This window comes from Corapipo altera, unplaced genomic scaffold, assembly GCF_003945725.1.
Source record: "Corapipo altera isolate COAL_440 unplaced genomic scaffold, ASM394572v1 67, whole genome shotgun sequence".
NCBI classification, from domain to species: Eukaryota; Metazoa; Chordata; class Aves; order Passeriformes; family Pipridae; genus Corapipo; species Corapipo altera.
The window spans coordinates 6,369,030-6,385,357 of record NW_020884906.1 but is presented as its reverse complement, the minus strand read 5'-3'; the positions used below and the strand labels follow the sequence as shown (position 1 = coordinate 6,385,357).

Sequence of the window (16,328 nt, the reverse complement as noted above, 5' to 3'; positions counted from 1 at the left end):
TATTATTATTATTATTATTATTATTATTATTATTATTATTATTATTATTATTATTCCACTGTGGATGGGAGGTATTCTGTGATGTACCAGGGGGGTCTGTCAGCAGTTGAGTTCACACAGGGACTGTGTGTCAGTGTATACACTTTTAAAACTTGAATTAAAATTGCTCTATTTGCCCTTAAAGCACATTTCTCATTTGTCTGCTTGACTTCATTTTTGTTTTCCCTTCTCCCTGACTTTATTTCTTTAGTCCCTGAGCTCTGTGTTAACATCAGCCAGAAAAGAACTTGAACTAATGTCAGACCAGATGAGGGGTTTGATGGCAGAAAAAGAGACCTTGGCACAGGAGGGGAATGCTTTAAAATTAGAGAGAGGTTCCTTGTTATCAGAACTTAAAGAACTGGAGTCAAAGATTTCGTTAATGCAACAAGACCAAGAAGAACTGAAGTCAGAAAATCAAAAAATCCTAAAGCAGAAGGAAGAAGCTGAGGCCAAAAGGCAGCAGGAGAGCACAGAGAAGGGAGCACTGGTCTGTGAGAAAAGCAAATTACTGTGTGAACTCGAGGCAGCCCAGGGAGACCTCCTGAAGGCAGCTCAGGAGAACGATGCTCTCCGGTCCTCAGAGTCAGCCTTGCTCCTCCAGCTGAGAGAACTCGAGGCCAGCAAAGATGCCTTGGGTGTGGAATGTCAGAAACACACCAAGGAATGGGAAGAACTGGGGAATTACCAGAGGAAACTTTTGGAAGAGAAAGATACAGTTATAAAGGACAAAGATGATGTTATCCAGAAGCTGGGAAGTTCCTGTGAGGCCTTGGCCAGGGATCAAAGGGAGCTCCAGCAACAACTGTCAGCAGTGACTGCAGAGAGAGATTCAGTCCTGGGGGAACACTCAGCTCTTCAAAATACCCTTGGAGCCCTAAAAGAGGAGCTGAGCAGTGTCCTGCAGACAAGTCAGAGTCTGCAGAAGGAGAAGAAGGTGCTCCTGGAAAGCATGGAAGAGCTGAGAGTGAGTTTGGACAACGCGGTCAGTGAAAACCAGGTGTTAAAAGTGAGAGAGAAAGAGATGCAAACACAACTAGAGACTGAGCACAGGGAACTCACAGTTGTGAGGAAAGACAATGCGGAGCTGGAGAATTCCCTTGGGAGTCTCACTCGCCTCCTTGAGGAAGTGGAAGCCTCAAGAGAGACACTCCATTTGGAATGTTCTCGGCTACTGCAAGAGAAAGAGGCTCTTTCTTCATCAGAACAAAAGCTTTTGGCTGAGAGGGAGGAACTTCTAAGTGAAAATAAGGCAATTGCTGAGAAGCTTGTGAAGGCCTCAGCAGAGGCTGAGCTGGCTGAGAGAGTCTGCTCTGAGAAAATAAAGGAACTGGCCTCAGAAAAGGAATCTGTCATTCAGAAGTCGCTGCTGTTGGAAAAACACAGTGAAGCTCTTCTCCAAGAGAAGGAGGAATTGGAGAAAAAGTACTCAGAGCTTCTTGAGGAAAACAAGTCTTGTGCAAAGGCAATTTGTGATCTGAGGACAGAACACGAACTGAGTGTCTCATCCAGGAACACTCTGGCCCAGGAGAATGTCGTGCTCCAAGATTCCATCGAAGCCCTCAAGGCAGAGCTACGTGAGAAGACTGTAGAAAATGAAGAGCTAAAAGCCTGTAAATGTGACCTTTCCAACCTTCTGAAGGAGGCCCAGGATGCCAGAGGTGTGTTAGAAGGTGAGCTGGCAGCTGCATCACGGGCTGAGCAGGTGCTGTCGTTTTCCTTGAAGACCTGCTCCTCTGACAGGGAAAAGCTGACCAGGGAAAGGGATGAACTGCAGGGGAGGTATCAGGAACTACATGGAGAGGTGGTTGCTGTGAAAGAAAACTTAACCATGGAAAAGGAAGCTAGAAAACTGGACAAGGAATCGTTCCTGTTGGAACGTGTGGAACTTCAAAGCACCATCAGCTGCTTACAGAAGGAGGTGGAAGAGCTGAGAGAGAAAAATAAGGGATTTCTGGCTGAGAAAGAACTTCTAGTTCAGGAGAAAGAAAAATCTGATATTAAACTCGTGGAAATAATGAAAGAGAAAGAAACCCTGTGTGCAGAGAAGGAGCAGCTTGTTTCCAGCATGAAGCAGCTGAGAGGTGACTTTGCTTCCGTGTCCAAATCAGCAGCAGAATTCCAGGACCTGCACAGCCGTGTCTGCCAGAGGCTGGATGAGCTCCAACCCAGACTGGAGCTGATGGAGGAGGAGAGAACAAAGTTACTTGAGGAACTGGACAGTCTGAGGGCTGAGCAGAAGAGTCTGGTCCTGAGTAAGGAAGAAATAGGAAATGAGAAGGAGAAATTCTCCCAGGATTATTATAAGCTGTGTGAGGAGGTGACACTTTTAGAGCAAACTAACAGTGACCTCTCAGGCAAATTGTTGGAGTCTCAGGGCAAAAATGAGATGCTGCAGGAGGAGATGAACAATCTGGCTTTGAAAATAAAAGAAATTGAGACTCTCCAGGCCCAAACAGTAGCACAGAAACTGGAGGTATTGAAATATAGTTAAACAGTCAAGTTCTACTAATCCTGAGCACTAACCTCTGGTTTCCTCTGCACCTCATTGCACACTCAGCACTTCATTTCCATGTGAACAGACTGGAATTCTGGGCTCACTCTCAATATGTTACTTTGGGTTTGTCACAAGTTGTGAGCCTGAAAGACACTTTATTTTCTTTTTTTAAATATTTTAACTACAAAAGCCTCTGTTGGCGCTGAATGGTGCAAGAAAACAATATAAACTGTGAATAAAAGGAAGCTTTGTTCCCTGAATCTGGGAGGAGACACTGAGCAGCTCCTGGTGAAGGACTCTGCAGCTTCAAGTCCAGAGTATTGATAGATAAGGTTTAGATTAGATCTTTTTGTTAAATTACAACAAACTCCAAATTTGAGTTACTCCAAAAAATATAAAGCAATATGCTGCTTCTGGAAATGTAATTGGATAAAAGCAGTGTAAGAGACTGGGAAAGACATTGACAACTCTGGTGTTCTTTTATTCACAGAATTGTTTTGTATTCACCACCAACAAATTGTGCAAAGGATTTTGAATGTCAGTTTGTGTGCCTTAAAACCCAGAAAACCACTTTAAATACAAATTGGGATCAAGATACCCTGTGGATGGTACCTACATGAGTATTTTAATATCCTTGGGAAGTATTTCCTTTCATGAGGCCACAATGAACAATAAAATAACTCCATAATTGGCTTTATCTCCTAGTCTCCATTACTGTCCAAATTTTTGAGGTTTTGTAATTCCATATTTTCTGAAAACACATCAGACTGTTGGGAGTGAATATCTACTGAACTACTACTGTCTAAAGAGGTCAGAGGTCTAAGAGCAGCCACAGTGGTGGTAATGAGAAATCCAGGAAGGAAAACAGGGAACGGATTTCCTCGGTGCTGACACGAGCATGAGGTTATGATCTGTCTCTGCATGGAATTGAATCTTCTCCACTGAAATTTATACTTTATGCAGCTTCAAAACGCAAATATATTCCCAGTTGAAGTCCTTATTTAACTGGGAAGCAGCTGGCAAACCGTGGAGCTGTGCATGAAGTATTGGTGCTCATCTTTTGCTATCAAAGGTCCCTTTGGTAATAAGTGCTTTTTTCCCCACTCCCCTTTATTTATAGGCTGCCAAAATGGCAGAAGATGTTTTCCAGGCTGTGGAGCAGGTGACCAAGGAGAAGGATGCCATTCACAAAGAAAAGATTGAAACTTTGGCCTCTTTGGAGAACTCGAGACAGACAAATGAGAAGCTCCAGAACGAAGTAAATCACATTTAAATGCTTTTCTATGAAAAGTTTGGCCTGGTTTGTAAGAACAGCTTCTGAATTATGGAGAATTAGATGGGGCAGGAGAGGATTCTGTCATCTGCAGCTCCATAATTGTGGTAGGGAACAGCTGGGCTGCCCTAAATGTGCTGAAACGGGAACGATTTCCAGCGAGATCTGAGGGCTCGAGAATTAGAAATGGTGACGTTTATAGGGGAGGGGTTCACTTTCTGGATTAAAAAACAATCCCCAGGGCCCTGTAATGCCATGAGAATGGCTGGAGATTATCTCTTATATAATATCATGTGTGGCTGGATGGGAACACATCAGGTTCACAAGCTTGGGGTGTTGCCCTGGAAATAGATGGACAACAGTTTGTCCCATTCTGCAAGGAATTCATTTCCTGGGCTTGCAGGCACAACACTCACCCTATTGCATCTCAGAAATTAAGGTATGGAAAAGCAGAATTTACCGGTTATCTTAGAGGAATAAAGATCAAGGAACAGGTAATTTTAGAAACAAGCTTTGCATTTAAAAACAAATAATGCTTTGAGTGGTGCAGCAGTTGATGGAGCTGAGGGACTTTGGGCTTTACCTCTTTACATCAAATTCCTGTAAACTGCTCCCCAACGGACTTGGAATTCTCTGTGCTGCTCAGTTTGGATGCAGAAAGTCTCATAACATACAGGCTGGATTAATGTAAGGGCTAAAGATGTAAAATGGACCAGCCCAGGCCCCATTTTGCTGGACATCATGTCCTGAGAACTGTGTGGTTTCTTTGGTGTAACGAGGGTTTTTTTCCTCTTGAAGTTGGACATGCTTAAACAAAACAACCTGAAAAATGAAGAGGAACTTAATAAATCAAAAGAGCTTCTGAATCTGGAGAACAAGAAAGTGGAAGAACTTAAAAAAGAATTGTAAGTATTTCAGTGTTGAATCTGTTAATTTTTGGGGTTACACTTAACTTTGATTGTTTTAAGAGTTGCCTCTCTGGTATTCTCACTACAAAGCAGGTATTAGGTCAAAATTAAATAGTAGTTTGGCATCAGAACACTGCTCCTGAATTGCTGAAGGGAATTGAAGCAAATCCTTGGAGCACTGTTTGAACTAATTTGTTTGTTGGAGGCTTCTGCCACCTGAGGGTACGAGATGATGTTAAAATCTTTATTATGAGAGAATTGTTTGATTTCATTACAAGTACACTTGGAGTATTGTTTTAAGTGGCTTTGTTTATAGCATATTTGAATCTACTTTTATTTTTCTTTGATGGCTTTATGTAGTTTATTCCTGTTGCCCCACTGTGCATTTGTTTCCTGAGCGGTACAACCCAAATATTATAGATAAAAATACATCTTATGTATTTTTACTATATATATAAATGCACATAATATATATATCATATATATTAATATAAAATGTATGTAAATATATGTAAAACAGGAGATTTTCACGGTATTTCCACCTGGTGAGACCAGGTACAAGAAAATGGCTGAAAAATCTGAGTCACAGGAGATGCTGAACTCAGAGTTAATCAGAATTGTGTCTAAATGTGCCCAATAACAGACCACAGATCCTTGTGTTTTGAAGTGCTTGATTAAGTTTCTGACTTAAGGGCTCTTCTACCTCCCACTATTATAAAAGTATTTTTAATATTCCGGTCGGGATTTAACTCTGTAGTAGTGGCACATGGGAGTACTGAGACTCCTTTTTGTGAAAACTAAACAGTCATAAAAATGACTGTTCAGTGAAATGAAGGGGATCTCTTGTATTTTTTGAAAGATGTCAAATCTAAAAACTTGTGTTAATCACTTGTGTCGGAGGCAGCATGCAAGATATTTGCAAAAATTTGTTGAAAATAAACTTCTTTTAAGGAAACCACATTTAGTAGCAGCACAGGCTGCAAAGCCTCTTTTTCCTTCAGCTTTTGTCTCATTTTCAGGTTTGTATCTGTTAAAATAATGGAATAGATGAGAACCTTTTCCTGGTTTGCTTCCTGTGATCCCAAGTTCCAACATTCTTGAATATTTGGATATCAGGTTAAATAGGTGGAACTGGAAGGGTTTTTCCTGTTGCCTTTTTTTCTAGCTTTGTTTTTCTTTTTTTTTTTTTTTGCTTTTTAAGCAATTCTGCTGTTTTACCTCTGGCTGCAAAATTCCCTTCTGTGAAAGCCCAGGCTGCAAACCTTGCCAAGACTTGTCAGTCCCTCCCCTGTGCTCCAAAATCCAAGCCTCGCTGGCCACGGGAACACACAGAACTTGGAATCTGGACTTACCTCCCATTTCTGAGACCCTGATACAGAGAGGAAAAGGTGTTTTGTGCTGCTGCACCCAGGGTTAACCCGAGCCATGGGTTGTCCCGCTATCCCAGCTCCCTTCCCCACGTGACCTGGATGTGTTTTTCCGAGCTGTGGAGCTGCCTCTCTCCCCCAGTTTTCCCTGCCTGTCCCGTTCCTATGGTAACGATGCTCTCTGTGTCCTCGCAGCGAGGAGCTCAAACTGGCAGCAGCTCACAAGTCCCAGCAGCTCGAGGCTCTGCAGGAGGAGAACGTGAGACTGGCCGAGGAGCTGGGCAGGAGCAGGGAGCAGGTCACGAGCCACCAGAAGGTGAGAGGGGCCGGAGCCTTCCCGGATCCAGGTGGGAAGAGCCGCGCGAGCTCCGTGTGCCGCAGGTCGGTGCCTGGAGGATGAGCCGTGCTGGGAATGTTTCAGATAAATGTGGAAGCCACCTGCACGGGGAGGTTGGAAGTGCAGCTGACAGAAGGTTATGTAACCCCAGAGGGATCCTTGGGAGGCTTGGGAATGAGCATAAATTAAACGTGCTCTAGCCAAGGGAATTAACAGGCACTTGCTGGTTCTGTCAGGACGGGAAATGGCCACGGACCAGCACTAAGGAAATGGAGCTGTTTAATTCTCTTATTCCTACTCTCCCCACTAAAACAAGGAGTATTTAGGATGTATTTCAGAATACTGTGTAAACGTGCTTGGTTGGACTCTGTCCCTAGGAAGTGCTGTGCATGTGTCTGCTCAAACTTCACACGGTGCCCGGACTGTGCTGCAGCTGGGCAGGGGGTGCTGGGGGACTGGAATCCATGTAAATCCTTTTCTGGTGGCAGTTTATGGGGAGAATGAGACTCTCTTAAATTTATGTTTTTATTTTTTGCTATTATATGTTGAACATGTTGTTGGAATCTTGAAGTACAGGCTTAGTTACCCAACTTGGATCACTGGTACTTGCCAAAAAAACCCCAGATTTACAGCCACTACTGTGGTGGGTTTAATCCTTGTGCAGCAGTTCCAGTGACAGGCATACCTTGAAGGAATCTCGGGAAGATCTTGCTCAAAAGGAAGAACATGGAAGACAGGGGTTTGTGTACTGCCTTTCTGAGATAGCACCTGTGCATAGGAGGGGGATCCTGCAACAGTCTTCATTTTTTGAAGCCAAGAGGCTGATTTTTCCCCCAAGAGTCCTGGTTGGAAGTACTGAGGATCAGTGACTACAGCTCTGGCCAGTTCCTAAATCCTTTGAGCTGCTGACAGGAGTAAAGCTCAGGCTCCTTGATCCTCAGGAGCCTTTGGAGATGATGAGCAGAGTCCCAGACGTGTGGGCTCAGCACTGACTCACTCTGCATCTGAGTAGTGGGGTGGTAAGAAAAGGTCCTAAACAGCCCGTGGGAGCTGCTCCCCACTCCCACAGGCTTTCCTAAATTATTTCAGAACCCTTGAGGCAACCTGGTGTTTTCAGGGAGAGTTGTAACTTGGAAAGGATTCGGCAGCACTGGTCAAATCTTTGAGCATTTTGACGTAGAGAAAGCCCTGAGGGAAGGGATCCCTCCTCCCCAAAGCCATGGGCTGGCAGCTCAGTCTGGGGCCTCCCTGTTTTCCCTGACCTCCAGCATCCTGCTGTGTGCATCCTGCTGACTATGGATCTGTCAGCAGGGCCCCTTCTCTCACTGCCAGGACAGACAGCTGGAATCTGGGAAGCACAGGGATGAATCCATCGCCTTGCAAACTGGAATAGTGTCGGTCCAGTTGCACCACAGCCTGTTCTGCCTGGGAGTAGATGGCTCTGAGATCTGGGAGATCTGCTGGAGCTTGGAGACACAGTTTCTTTGCCTTCATCTGTGAGGAAGCTGTAATCTGAATCTTGGGAACATGGGAATGCTGCCTGTTGCATTTCCCAAATGTGCTATTTGGGCTGTGGTGTCTTCAGGTCTGATGAACAGCAGGGCTTCCCAAAAGCCTGGGAGAGGCCTTTGGTATCCCAGGTGTCCCAACACCTCCTGTCAGGCCGTGCTCAGGCACAGTGGCCACAGGCTCTGGGCTCCCTGGGTTCAGGCTGGCTGTGGGGAGCAGGAAAAATGTTCCCATGAAAAATCCTCCAGTGGATTTGGAGGAGGAGTGGCCGTGGTGGCAGTGAAGGGTTTGACACAGCAGGATGGCCCAAAGGGAGGGCAGTGAGGAGGAAAGCAGAACCCAGCAGAGCTCAGGCTGTGCAGGGTCTGTGCAGGTGCCTGTAAAATGCATCAGAAAGGGGCAAACATGGGTTTGGGAATTTTGAGCCGTCTCTATGGAAACCACATAAATTCTGGCAAGTGTGTTGTCAACTGGGGTAGAGAATGTGTGGCTGCATGTGACACACTGTGCAAAATTAATGAATCCTGTGGCATGAATGATTTATCTGGACATCTAAAGGTTAAAGTGGCTCCCACCAAAGCAGCTCTTCTGTATTGATCCATAAATAATTAGCTGATTGTAATTCGTTAAAGATTCGCATTCAGGCAGATACTGAGCTCAGGGAACTTTTCTGGCTTCAAATTATTTGTTGTGGCATTTTGGGAGCCTCAGACCTGCCCAGGCATTTGAAGTTCATTGGAGAAAGTGTAGGAATATCCATGTTTTATAAATGGTGTGCAGGGTCTGCTCTGAGGGAACGAGCCAGGGAGAGGATCCTGCGAAAGGCTGGAGACAGAAGGGGGTCCCTTCTCCCCTTCTCCCACAAGAGTTGTGCCTCCACTCAACCAGGGGGTTTGAAACTGCACAACTGCCCAAATTAACTGCTTTAAGAATTTTTTATATTAAGTCTCTCTACACCCTTCTAGTATTTCTTTTTCGTATCAATAAAGTTGGGTGATTATGTCCAGCAAAATGATCCCAGTTAATCTCAAAGCTGGGAGGTTTAAGAGCACTGCAGCACAGGAGAGGAGAAGGTGAGTTGTCAGAAAATGTGGAGGAGAGGGTTTCTCTCAGAGAGCTGCATTTAGCTGAGAGCTGGAGGCTGGAGACAACCTGCCTGCTCATGGGAACTGGTTTAACGCCTTCTGTGCCTGCGATCTGAATAGCTGCAAAGTGCTGAAAGAAGGCACTCAGGGAGAGACCAGGAGCTGTTGTCAGGGCTCTGAGGTTTCCATTATAAATGTATGTCTTGCTGACCTTGTGGATGAACCCTGAAAGCTTGTGAAATCCCACCAGAGACTGTTCTCAAGACAAGGCTCGGGGCCGTCTGCTACAGACAGTTCTCAGGGCTGACTTTGGCCACTGAGTAAGAAGAAAGGAGGATATGGTGAAAAATAGTTATTTGGCTTGAAAAGTACTTAATTTTTTCAGTTTTCTCAGTGTTTCTGGGCAGTTTGGACCCCAGGAACCTGCAGCAACAATATTTTCAGCTGAAGGCCTTGCTGGTTGTGAGGGCTGAAGGGCGACCTTGTTGAGTTACAGGGTGGTAACAAACACCAACAGCTCTGGGGATCAATAGTTTAGCTGTAAATAAAATAAGAGTGCAGTAACAAATACAGATCAGGGGTACAATTATCCAGGTCAGGACAACAGCAAATCCAGGAATTCACCAATACTGGCCAGGCGCACAGAGGGTTCTCTTTGGTGTGTGGGGGGCCTGGAAATATCCTGTAACACTGATCTCACACACTGGTCTGTACACAGGATGTGGAAATACTTTATTTAATTATTTTTATTTAACAGTCTTAGCCCCTCACTACCTGATACTCTTGGTCACTGAACAATTTCTGTTTGGGTGCATGTCTGTAGAAAATCTGTTACTTTGAGGATTTTTGGGCTCTGTAGCCTCTTCCATGTTTGTTTTATGATGATAATGTTGCTCTGATATATTGTACTAAGGAAACAATCCTCAGTGTATTAACTGGAGTCTGTTTGTACTTGTGTTTTAGCTGGAAGAGGAGAGATCAGTACTCAATAACCAGTTATTAGAGATGAAAAAGAGGTAAGTTGTTCCTGCTGGTGTGTGTTTAACACCCAGTCCTACGGAAAATGTAACACCAAAACCAAGAGCTGTTCTGTTCTGTGGTGTCCTGGTTAGAGTGCTGAGGTTGTCACATACTTTGGGTTAGAGATGGAACTGTCCATGTTTCCTTTAATTCCACACCTCCTCACTGTGGTAGTTCTTACCTGCAGTGACCAGTTCAGTGTTTGGTTTCAGTCTGCTCTGCACTGTTGGATTGTCCCCCAGTCTGATAAAAGCTTGTTTTCAGCTCTGACACGTCGAGCTCTAAAGGAATAATGGCAAAATTATTAAGGTGCTGATTAGAAGAAAAGGGGGAGAAGAAGGAAAAGCAGCAGTTACTCAGCACTGCCTGGCTGCTCTCATGATATTGTGCAGTTAATTGTGGTAGGAGGTTATTGCAGTTCATTCAGCACTGCTTTTAAATCCCAGGAGATTTGTCCTGGGTGACTGGGGCATCCCTTTGTAAGCTGCTGTTCAGGGAACAGTCCCAAGTCACAAAACTGACTGTCTGTGCAGTGGCCAAGTGCCACAGTGTCCTGGGGAAAATGGGGGCTTTTCAGAAGTAGTTACATCAATCCTTAAAAACAACAGGGCTCCCCACGACACCTCGAGTGTTCCAGGGAAAACAAACTGTTACATTTCCTGGATTTGTAGTGGTCACAACAAAGAACAGTGAGTGGTACTTGGGTATTTATGCACATCCTTGGCTACTCAGTGGTGTCACTCATCCCTTCTTTATTCCCTAATTGTTCTTTGGGAGGTGGGTCGTGCTCTGTTGTATCTCCCTCTCTTCTGAAGGACAGCAGGCACAGGGGGTGTTTCCCAAGCTGATGCTTCCCCAGGGAATGTCAGAGTTGGATCAGCTTTACCCCAGAGAGGCCAGTGAACAGCTGAACCTCCAGCTTTCACCAACCTGCTGAGCTGCATCACCAGCCACACGTTTTAAAATGTGTTCTAAACAGTGTAACTCCTGAAAGTTACTTGAGGAAAGGGAGGACGGAGGGGGGACCAAGAATCCTTCAGTATATTCCAGCAGTTCTGTTTCACAGAGGACATTTTAAAAGACAAACTCTTTAGTAAGTTCTAAAAAGGAAGGTCTGTGGCTCTGATCTTCCTTCTCCTTTTTTTACTCAGCTGCCTGAAATAATCCAGACAGTTATGAAATAATTGAAGTGAATTTTACCTTCAGTGGGTTACACCAAAATGCCCAAGTTTGTGACATTGCTCAGCAGTGGTGAATAAACTGCAATAAAGGGTAAAATGAGGAACAGGAACAGCCTCCAAGTGCAGGCACTGGGGGTCAGAACATGCCAGCACATGGCACCAGTTGCTCACAAAAAAAAGGCTGAATAAAGAGCTAATTAAATAAAAATAGTGAACAAACTTTCTAAATTCCCAAATTCCACTGAAGTTGGTGGCAAGAGGAGTGATAATTTCCTCCTTGTGTCTGAAGAATTTGAGGTGAACCAGAGCCATCTTTGTGTTCCAGTTAAGTCAAATCTCTAGTGGTGGTTTCCTCACCTTCCTTCCACCCCCAGGAATTCTCTTCCCCTATTTTGGCATCCCCTTATATGGAATAGCCCAGCTGGGAGTGACAGGAGTGTGGTGTTTGTGGCTCTGAGGGGGTTCTGTGTTACTCAGCTGTTGGGCTCACTGTGGGTTGATGTCTGACTGTCTTTGAGCTTCGCTATTTATCGATACTCATCTCATTCCTCTCTCTTCCCTTTCCTGCCCTTGCTTCCCTTGCTATATCTGTGTGTCTTTAATGGTAAGACTCAAGAAAGTCTATCCACGTTACAATAAATAATTTTAATTTTTTTTAAGTAAAGTTGTTGTACATATTTTGGCTGCCTTTGTCCCTTGGTGTCTTGCTTTTGTTTTGTAAAACACTCAGCTCTATATATATATATATATATATGTATTATGGAAAAAAAAAGTCTATATATTTTTTACCAAAACAAAAAAGCCCCTTGGTGCAAATTTCATTCTTCCTTACAGTATTTTGCATTTCTACTCCATGTTTCTAACATGTGGTTCTTGTTATCTTGCATTTTTAAAGCTTACCCAGTAGCACTTTAAGGTATTTGCTTCATTCTTAGAATTTCTTATTTTTGTAGTAAGGGAAGAATCTGGGTGACTTTTTTAATGTTTAAACAAAACCAAACCCTCTCCCCCACGACTTCCACACACTGCTCAGAACATGGTTTAACCTCCTCAAAAAAGTGCAGTTTTAAAATGGCATCTGCAATGAAAAATCATTTTTATTGGTTTTCTTTACCTCCGGACTGGCAAGAGGATGGTTTGGACTTGAACTGGCAGAAAAAAAATTTAAGTTCCCCAAATCAATTTTTTTTCTAATAAAATAAAGTTTCCACAAGGTTTTCTTTGCAAGCTCAGTTATTTCACAATCAGCATCTGCTCCTTACATTCACTATCTCTGTGACTCCCACTGCACATGGTGCTTCCAGCATCGTGCACTTCCAGCTGAGACTCTGGAAGTGGACTGTGCTCCACACTTCTGGATCAGTGGGTAGTGCCAGCCACCTACTCTGGTTGTAGGTTCTTCAGTTCCAGCATTTTTAGGTCTGCCCCTGGAGCAGTGGAGCACTGTCCTGGAAAGTTAAAACCAAAGCTCCAGCACAGGGACCTTTTTCCCCTCTTGTTTTCTCTCTTCCTTTCTTCTCTCATTTCTCTCCCCTTGTGTTTTAGTATTGGAGACTCCTGTATTGAGTTTGTAAACCTCTTCTTTCTATCCTTCCCAACTGTTTGCCTTTTTCAGCCCCTCAGGGCTGTGGTGCTGAAGCCAAGCCCGATAAATGGCGAATGATCCGTATTTGTGCAAAGAGCGTCTGTTTGGTCCTGATCTCTCCATGAAGATCTGACCAAGTGGAAACATTGGCTAAATCACAAGCTCCTGAGCAGGAGCTGAGTCATTGGGCTTTCCATCTGCCCTCCCACAGCTGCGTGTTCAGCACAGGGGAGCTCGGGAGAAGTCTTGGGGACAGCAGAGCTTGTGAGCAGCCACTCACAGATGTGCTTCCCAGATGTACTCACAGTTTACTTCCCAGTAAATCCTGGATTTGCAGCTCTGTGGCTTGGAGAGGGTGGCTCTGCTCTGTCAGCAGCACCCCTTGCATTGGTGGCACATTCTTTCCCACAGCACCACGTGCCTTTGATCCAGCTCAGCAAAGCACTGAAAACCAGGGGTTAGGCTGGAGCATGTTTGGAATTCTGCTGAAGGACACGGCCACGGCTGTCGTGCTTTAGTGCTTTGCTGGCTCAGGGTTGGCAAAGGGGATCTGTTTCATGCTGGTGCCCTGTTGGGTTTTATTAATGGGATGATAACTTGGATTTGAAGGCGAGATTGCTCAGTCTGCAAGTTGTTGTGTTTCTGCTTCTATTGATTCTCTCATTGTGAAAATACACCAAAACCAAAACAACCAGAACCAAATCAACCCTCTGGTTCCTGTTTGGTAGCTGCCTCAGCTTTTCTAAACCCCAGATTCTCCACTTGCTGCTTCCATTCCTGAGTACAATCTGAACAATGAAGGAATTGCATTGATTGTGCTCTCATTGTTGAGTTCCCCTTTCCCTCGATTGGGGAGGTTTGTTGTGTTTCATGTCTGGGTATCGTGGCTCTCACTAACTGTAGATATTGTAGAGATGAAAACTTTGCCCTTTGAACTCGACAGCTGTGCCCTGAGCATCCTCACGTGGGATCCTGACCCCTGGGGCAGTCCTGGAGAGAGCAGTGTGGTTTGGGATCCCTGCACCTGCAGGAGCTTGGAGAGCTGGCAGCCAGCTGGGGCACTGCTGGTTGTGCTGGAAAGCAAGTTTTTCCTGGAGAAAAGTAAACGTAGTGTTTAAAGGAACTTCTGGGGGGCTTTTTTAACCAAAACCTTTCAGCTTGTAAGGAGTTTTATAGTGATACTCCTCACATCAGAGGACAATAACTCATCCCTGTGTAGTGTCAGGAAGACTCACTTGCACCAGTGTGGGGATGTCACAGCTGTGGTGCCTTGAGGCAGGAATTCTAGGCAGAACTCCTATCTCTATTAGATCCATGGAAAAGGTTGGGAAAACTGGACATATGTACACAGAAGGGGGTTGTGCCTGCTTTGGAAAATTTCTTTTTAACCCTTATCCCACAAAGTCAAACAAGTCCCATATGGTTTCGTGCTGAAACTGTTGTTGTTAAAGGCCCAGAAACTCTCCAAGTCTGTGTGCAGGAAATGATGATGTCACTGAAATTAGTGAGGACCAGCTGATATTTCCAGCCTCATCAATGCTTTGCATGACAACAATGAGCTTTGCATGCCTGTTTTGTTGCTTGTTAATAATTTTCAAGAAGTAACAAAACTCTCAAGCCAGGTTTTGTGGAACATTGTGCAACATGTTTGTTTATCCTGTATCTCCCCAGTCTGTTAACTTGCTCCTTTAAATTCAAATGGATACGGTGCTATGCAGATTCTGGCATGTACTACCTAGGTAAAGTTTTTGCTTTGTTTCCACAGTTGTAACATCTGAAATGTTTATACATATTTAAAACACAGTCAAGTACAGAATTGTAATTTGTTTTTTTAAGAACCACTTCTTACAGTAGTTTAATACTTGAAATTAAATAAAACTACTTTAGGCCACTGCAGTTATCCATTCATTAGATGATTTCTGGTTGTATTTGGTTTTCTTTTAGAGAATCGACTTTAAAAAAAGAAATTGATGAAGAGAGAGCATCCTTGCAGAAATCCATCAATGTTACTAGTGCCTTGATCACACAAAAAGATGAGGAACTGGAAAAACTCAGACATGAGGTAAATGGGGAATAGTGAATGGTTCCTAATTTTGATTAAGTTACAGGCAGAGGCTTTGTGTGCTGCCTGATTTTTCTTTAAAGTGGCACAGTTAAACCTTAGCATTAAATCTTTGGATACCTGTGCTGAGTTAGGTGACTCCTGGCACATGTTTTTGGTGCTCTTTAGCCCTGGCTGTGAGGGATGTGGTCTTAGTGCTTTGCTTTGCCTTTGTGCTGGAAGGCCCAAGCCCTCACATAACTCTTGCAGATCACGGTGCTCCGCGGAGAAAACGCCTCTGCAAAAACCCTGCAGTCAGTGGTGAAGTCCCTGGAGTCTGACAAGCTGAAACTCGAGGAAAAGGTGAAGAACTTGGAGCAAAAACTCAAGGAAAACAACGAGCAGCCTTTAACTGTAACAAGCTCCTCAGGTAAAGCAAAACCTGCCCCACTGTCTGTGCCTTCAGCTGGAAGGTTGAGACCAGAGACTGTAACAGTGTTTCAGTCTCTGCTCGAGCCACCCCCTGTGTCACATTACACCTGCTTTGGTTTCTTTTCTTTAAAGGGGACGCTGCGAATCTACTTCAGGAGGAGATTGCAAGAGAGAAGCAGGTACTGGATGTGGACATGAGATGCTAAACCAGCAGTGGGGCCATAGGGGAGGGAAATCCAAAGACAGTTCCTATCAGGTTTTGTCAGTTGGGATTTTAATGGGCAGATTTTTCTTGTAGCCTTCAGCTTCTGAAATGACAGTAAATATTAAGAATGAAGGGATGAGTGGTACTGGAGAAACAGTTCAGATTATGGGAATGTGAGGAAGCAGGGAATCAGAGGTGGCAAGGGTTGACCTGTCAGTGAGGTACAGCCCAGCAGAGCAAACTCACTGCTCCCTGGCCTTCTTTCCAAGGGTTTCTTGGATGTGAATGAGCAAAAGGCATGGCCCACCTGAATCTGGTGCTTGCCAAATTGGAGAAATGGGCTTCCTGAGCTACTTCTAAGCTGCTGCAGTTGAAAATGTTGGCCTTGGCTTGTTCCCAACTGCAGAACTTGACTCAGAATGAGGGTTGGCCACAATGGAGAGGGAAGGTGCTCAGTTGGCACGTGCTGGGACCAGGAGAAATGTGATTCAGTGTGATAGTCATAGTGACCACGTGAAGTGCTGCTGTATCACAGGGGCCTGTGCCAACAAATGCCTAGGAAAGATGGTTAGAATAGAATCACCTTCTGCTCGTTATATTAGATCACCAGTGTCAGTCCCAGTGATTAAATGTCCTTCCTAGCTGTGCAGTGATAGGAGGTGTCATGAACATGCACTAACCACCAGTCTTTTTCTGGTTTTCTGCCTCCCTGAATTCACCTGCTGATGGCAACCCTTCCTTGCACCAGGGCGAGGTTGGTTCCACTTCTTGGCTTCCTTTATTTCATTCACTGTTGATTTGCCAAGTGCTCCTTGGTTACATTCAGCAGTGCTGAGCTCTGGGCTGGGG

The 16,328-nt window shown here is 44.5% G+C and overlaps 1 protein-coding gene across 16 annotated transcripts in view; it reads left to right on the top strand.

The window, feature by feature from the left end:
* Positions 1–16,328, top strand: part of CLIP1 (CAP-Gly domain containing linker protein 1) — a 61,845-nt gene that overhangs the window by 43,695 nt on the left and 1,822 nt on the right. For 8 of the 16 annotated variants that reach the window (XM_027651886.1, XM_027651889.1, XM_027651888.1 and 5 more), the window contains 10 exons: positions 251–2,515; positions 3,657–3,794; positions 4,608–4,714; positions 6,280–6,400; positions 9,979–10,031; positions 12,112–12,132; positions 14,746–14,863; positions 15,113–15,272; positions 15,407–15,453; positions 16,228–16,233. In XM_027651886.1, the coding sequence (XP_027507687.1) occupies positions 251–2,515; positions 3,657–3,794; positions 4,608–4,714; positions 6,280–6,400; positions 9,979–10,031; positions 12,112–12,132; positions 14,746–14,863; positions 15,113–15,272; positions 15,407–15,453; positions 16,228–16,233 (3,036 nt within the window). Of the gene's footprint in view, positions 1–250; positions 2,516–3,656; positions 3,795–4,607; positions 4,715–6,279; positions 6,401–9,978; positions 10,032–11,825; positions 11,979–12,111; positions 12,133–14,745; positions 14,864–15,112; positions 15,273–15,406; positions 15,454–16,227; positions 16,234–16,328 lie in introns of those variants that run through there. The other 8 variants (XM_027651895.1, XM_027651894.1, XM_027651893.1 and 5 more) reach the window with 4 other exon arrangements.